Source organism: Tupaia chinensis, unplaced genomic scaffold, assembly GCF_000334495.1.
Source record: "Tupaia chinensis unplaced genomic scaffold, TupChi_1.0 Scaffold000492_1, whole genome shotgun sequence".
Classification (NCBI taxonomy): Eukaryota; Metazoa; Chordata; class Mammalia; order Scandentia; family Tupaiidae; genus Tupaia; species Tupaia belangeri.
The window spans coordinates 1621015-1627029 of NW_006160004.1; the positions used below are offsets into that span (position 1 = coordinate 1621015).

The window sequence follows — 6015 nt, forward strand, 5'->3', positions numbered from 1 at the left end:
TGGACAGGGCCTCTTGGTGCAGCCCCATCACTGCGGGCTCAAGAGTAAGCATGCTATCAAAGTTGCACAGTGCAGTCTGGTTGAGGAACCTGGGACACTTGTACGTAACAGCTGATTGCAACAAGCCCAGGGCAGGGGAGAACATTTAAGGTGGACTGGCTGAAAAGCTGTGTGCTCACAACACCTGATCCAGTCTCTAGTGTCACTAGAGATTTTACAGACACATTGATGCCACTAAGAGGCCTGACTTTGTTGTTGCTTCCACATTCAGCAGATATGGCTACCAGTCTTCACCTCCTTCAGGACGTCACTCTCACCAGCAGGGTGCCCACCAACTAAGTCTGAAAGCTGGGCTTCGTGTGCATGAGACTCACGGGAAACACTGTCCATGGATTCCCCAGGCTCCTCCTGCACTGACTCTGAGTAGGACTGGGGTGGGCTCCAGATCTGCTGGGGCACCAGAAAGAGGCCCAAGGGCACCTTGGAGATCAGGGCTCAGAGGATGACAGCAAGAGGGGAGTCTGTGGTGCCCCTCAAGCTTCTCTCTGGAAGAGACTCTGAGAGAAGGTGTTTCTGGAAGAGTCCAGTCGGCACCCTGCATGCTTTCAGAATTGTGGGCTGGTCTAGCAGGGTTGGGTGAAAATGGTTAGGTCTGAGTCCCCTGGCTCAGTGAGACTCTCTCTCAGGGCAGCTGCTGCCAGCAGCCTTTCCCAGATGCTCAGACCTCACAGAGAAGCTTGCCAATTTCCCTTGGCCTCAGTCTCCTGCCCTCTGACTTCCTAGTGCACAGCCTTGGGAGTTCAGGTATCTCCAACCTTATCAGCATAGATGGATTAGATATAGCTACAATTCATGTCCATGTTTTTCTCTGCTCGATTGTTCCTCTTGGAAAAATGGCTGATCGTGAGATGGTCCTTAGGAAATCCTAAAAGCAAGCTGCTCCAGATGCTTGGGTGCGATGAGGTGAGTCTGGTATCCTGGGATGTCTCAGTTGGTCCAGACCTTCATGGCCAACTGTCAACTGAGGGATACAACCGCCTCTTCTTCTGGCTCCTCCTCACTCCACACCAGTTCCCAGACTCAGGAATTTGCAAGTCCCAACCATACTCTCTTTTCATCCCTTAAATGAGCCAATCCTTGGAGGCACGGTCAACACCCAGGGTACCAGGCACTTGTCAATGCTGGCTTTGACACAGGACTCCAGCATGAACATTCTGCAGGCTTAGGGTAGGGAGCTCCGTAAAAGAAATCATGACTCTGATACATTCAGCAACTTTAAGGGCAAAAGAAATGTGGGATGCCTGGAATTAAGGTGCCCTTTCCAAAAGAACTAATTTGCCGGCACACTTTTAATTATGTTATTTTCCTCCCCCCTTCTCAAAATCTATTTTTCCAGCTTACTATGTAATTGGTAAAATGCCATAAGTTGAAGACTGAAATTCTTAAAACCCACCAAAAATGCACAGAATTACTTCTGCAGTGTGCTGTTTTCCTGGCATTCAAAAATCTAGCACCTCTCTTGGTAAAACCCATAATTCCACATCTTGTGGTGTTTGGTTGTTCTTCCTAAATAAAGAAAAATCTTAGTGGCAAGTTTTTCCTCCAAACTGTTCTATAATCAATTCTAATAAGTTTGTGCAAGAGAAAACACACTGGGATTCCACCCAATTATTTGGTTTCCACTAATAAGGATAAAGTCTGTGAAACTCAATTATTGTTGTTTATGGAACAGACTGTTGGGCAGCGATTTATTCCCAATGATAGTGAGTGGCAACAGGCCAGAATTTAGAACTGAACGGTCCACGGCAGCTCCCCCAAGCAGGGACATGGCAAGAGGAATTCCTCCAATTCCTATTCATGTGTCAAGCATATTAATTAAATAGAGAATCCCTCCACCTCTTAGATGGAATCCCCACGTCACAACTGCTTCCCAAAAATCTATTATCCAAAGGTCTACGGAATCACTCATGCTGACTTACTAGGAATTACTAATTCTGGACAGTACCTGACCCCATGTTTATCTCCAACCAAAACCTGTGGGTTCCACAGTGAATCAGGAAAAGTCCTCCCAAATGTTCAGAAGTAGAATGTGTTTAGGAAAAACACTCCTGTGGTCACACACAGGGCATCTGTTTCTTTAATGCCGGTACTTGTTTTTTTGTTCAGAAGAAATTCCAAGAAGCGCATGATACATGCCAGGAGAACTTATGCCAAGCACTTGGGGTTCTTTTAAGCTCCCAAAGAAAAAAAAAAGAGAGAATCAATATCCATCTTGCTTCTTGCTCTTTTTAATAAACAGTTTCAGTTTCAGTTACCAAAGGCGAGATTTCATTTCAGACTTCCAAATCAGTTATCAAGAATAAAAAGCATTATCTTATTTAAAATAATATTGTGGAAGCATCCATTTCCCATTTGAGAGCTGACAAAGGTCATGACAACAACTTAATTGAAAGTTGTATTTTTCAGGCAAGGGCCCCACATTTTCCACAGTGTATTACAAAGTACAAATGACAACTCAGTTGCTACTTCCTCTCCCCTTCAAAGCAAACCTCCTTGAAAGTTTGCCAAGCTAAGTATCAATTTATGTAACTCAGGAGGTGGGTGTCACTAACAAGGTTTTGACTCAAAGTCCAATTTTCAGCAAAAAAATGCCAGGAAAATGTCCCGTCTTCAATTGTCTATTTCATTCTTGTTGCTAAGTTATGCTTTTGTAACTTAGGTATTTCCATTAAAATGTCACATTCGGTAACATTTGAGATGAAAAGGTAAAGAAATCTGATCTGAAATGCAGGGTCGTTTAGCAAACTTCACTCAACAACCCTACCTGGATACCTACCCTGTTATTATCCTGTACTCTGAGAACAGTGCCTGCTAATCTGCCTCAGTGGAAGCCACCCTACCTCAGAAACCTCACACAATACAGTGGCACAGAAGATGCCTGGGTAAAGAAATAAGCAGCACAGCTAACTGGGTCACACCTGCAATTCCCTCCTTTTACTTGAAGGGTTTGGATTTTTCACAGCCAGGAGAAGGCACAGTCTAGAAGTGCTGGCTTCATTTCTATGCAAAGTGGCCCCCGAAACAGGAACCAATGGAAAAGTCAACAGGACATGAAGCAAACTCCCGACTTTCAGAGATTTCTGGCTGGGAATTGCACTTTGCAATGATTAGCCCTAACTAGCTGAGACCAGAATGGTAATGAGCATCTGAGTAACAGAATCTTCACTTCCCATTCGACACTCTCATATTCCTTCTAAGATGCAATTCAAATCTCTCATGAGATTCTCACTGAAGTTTCTTCTGGCTGCTGGAGAGTGTGCGAGGACACCATGACATGCCTAAGTGGCCCCCGTTTCTCCATTTGGAGGTGACCAGGGGGCCCAAGAAGCAGAGCAGATGGCTGAAACATCTCATAAATGACAGTCCTGCAGAGGGGGCCTCATCACTGCTGGCAGAATTTTACTGTTTCTCCAGCTCACCCAAATAACAATGCTAAGTGAACACTGAACTTGGCACACGAGTGAGACCAGGCAAAATGGCTTTGAACCCTGCTCCAGATCGTCTGCTTCAGATGTGAAGCTGGCTACACAGGACTTACAGGCTTCCTCTTGTATTTGGCAAAGGCCTCAAATAGTGATAGCAAGTGGGATTTTTCCCAGAGAAGGACACAGCTGCATACCTGTCACCAAAGATTGAGCACGCCAAAAGAAAGAAATCACAGATCGATTGCTAGACAGGTTGGTTAAGCTACTTGAGATGGGTATGCTTCATCTAGGGGGTTCTGAACAGGGAAGCACACAGCTTCAAAGCACGGGGAGAAGTAGTTCCTTCCAGGTCCTTTTCATGTCTTGCATCTTCCCCAATGGTCAGGCAGAAGTATGAGCTTTTATTTCTCAAGATGATGACAGTCAATCTACTTCCAAAGAACTGGTAAAAGAAACCACCAATCTAGTGAAATCGAATTTATGTTCCCAATGAAAACACTACATTAATTTGAAGTAAGAGTAAACGCAAGTGCTAACGACCAGCTTGGTGGCAGAACTTCTCTGGTCAGATGCGTGGTTAAGCACCAGTTATGTCTCACCTGTTGGGATGAGGATTCTTATGGGTGAGGGCCATGGCTGGAATCAGGCTGCCTGTACCCCCACCCAGGCACAGGACCCTGGGAAAAGTCTCAAAAGAGGTAGTTTTTTTTTTTTTTTTCTTTTCGTTTACACCAACAATACTACAGAAGTATTGGGTACAAAAGAGCAGGTTTTTCTTCCCACTCTTCCTCGAAGGGCAAAAGGCCTTCCATTTCAGAAGAGGCTGGTGAGAACACTCTCCTGTTGTGTGAAGATGTCCTAGTGGATTCTGGCCCCCATTTAGAACCCAGAGAGACACAGAGGGGCCGCCGCTCTATCCCCACATCAGAGGGGGTGGATGCAGATATCAGGTCCCAGGCTGCTTCTCCCTCCATCACATCAGGAGCCTCCTTGTATCACTCTGACCCAGGTTGAGACCTGGCACAAAATACCCTTAAATACCATTAATAGTAAAAGCTTCTGAGAGGGGTTATCAATTATATACACTCACTATTCCAGTGATCAGAGAGAGAAGAGAACTAGTTGAGGCTTACTTTGCTTTTTGTTTTTTATGTGTTACACCTAGAAGTTTGGCATGACCAGTTCCAAAAGCCTGAAGCCCAATTCAGTCTGTTTTGGTTTAGAATGAGGTGTTTTTTTTTTATTATTATTATTATTATAATTTTTCTTGGAAGTAGAAAAGAATTGGAAGCTAGAAAATCAGGAATCAAAATACAGTGACTCTGGAAGGCATCTGGGAGCAGAACAGATTTAAGACCAAGGACACAGGAGGAGGCCTTGCCTCGTTTCTCAGTCCTGCTGCCCTGGAAGTGTTACTCTTTAATAGCTGAGTTCAAGGCTGCGTGAGTTCAGGCTTGGCTCTTCATTTCCAGCGATGCCTGACCAGCGAGGACTCATCGTTGACGACCTCAGGGTCACGGGCGTGATGCCTACACCGAAGCGGGAGTATCAGCAGGATGATTAAGACAAGGAGGATAATTCCACACACGCTCATGAGAGTATAGGAGACGATCCACAAAATGGGCTCATTCAAAGATGGGGCAGGGACACAGTTGCTGGCTATGTCATCTGTTGAAAAAGGCCCAGAAATTTCAGACACTGGAGCACCTGCAATCTCTGAGGAGACAGAAGGGGGAAAATCCACAGCTATGAAATGGGCAGTGTATCCCCTACCTATGACCAGAGATAACCCCCACAGTTTATCGAATTTCAGTTGAAGTGACACTCAGTGCCAATGGCTCAGACACCCGTGTACGCCCTGAGGAAGTCCCAGCACCTGCGGACAGGAACAAGGGCATGCTTGCAGGTCTGCAGGGTGTGGGGAGGACCATGCAGAAGGGCACACGCAGACGCGGTCAGTACTTCGTGGAAGCTGGCGCAGCTGCAGTGCTGCACAGGTGAGAGTGCAGACATGCCCAGAGTGACAGCTCTGCTGGTGGTGACTTTTTGCAGAGAGAGAAGAGTAGACGGAATAGGAGAGTCTGCGCAGAAAGCTCAGCCACACCTGCTGTATCGGTGGGCCTGAGCGCATGCTCTGCAGAGCATTTGGCAAAGATGAGGGTCTTCAGGGCAGCCGACCCCACAGCCTGAATGGGTTCCCAGACCACCTGGGTCAGACTGGCTCAGGAGCCCCTCCTCGCCCCATTCTTGCCCTACATTCTAGAATGCATGTGTGACCCAGAACCAGGAGCAGTAAGTGCATGGAGCATCTAATCTGTGACACAGTTAGTAATGTAAGAATGCAGTAAAACTTCATCTCGTGACATTTGCTAGAAATTCTTGAATAACCTGTAACTGGGAAGAAAGTTGGTGACCACTTCAAACTGGTTAGGGGAGTTTCAATAGACTTTATTTATCTATACTAGATTTGTCCATTTGTTCTAAGAGTTTGGCTTTTTTTTTTTTTTTTTTTTTTGGGAGTTTTTTTTTA

The 6015-nt window shown here is 45.7% G+C and overlaps 1 protein-coding gene across 1 annotated transcript in view; it reads right to left on the bottom strand.

Annotated features, from left to right (window-relative positions):
* Positions 1 to 2266: 2266 nt before the first annotated feature.
* Positions 2267 to 6015, bottom strand: part of BACE2 (beta-secretase 2) — a gene marked incomplete at its 5' end in the record, with an annotated part of 103759 nt that continues 100010 nt past the window's right edge. Inside the window, 1 exon segment of the mRNA XM_006156388.2 lies at positions 2267 to 5201. Coding sequence (XP_006156450.2) covers positions 4948 to 5201 — 254 coding nt within the window.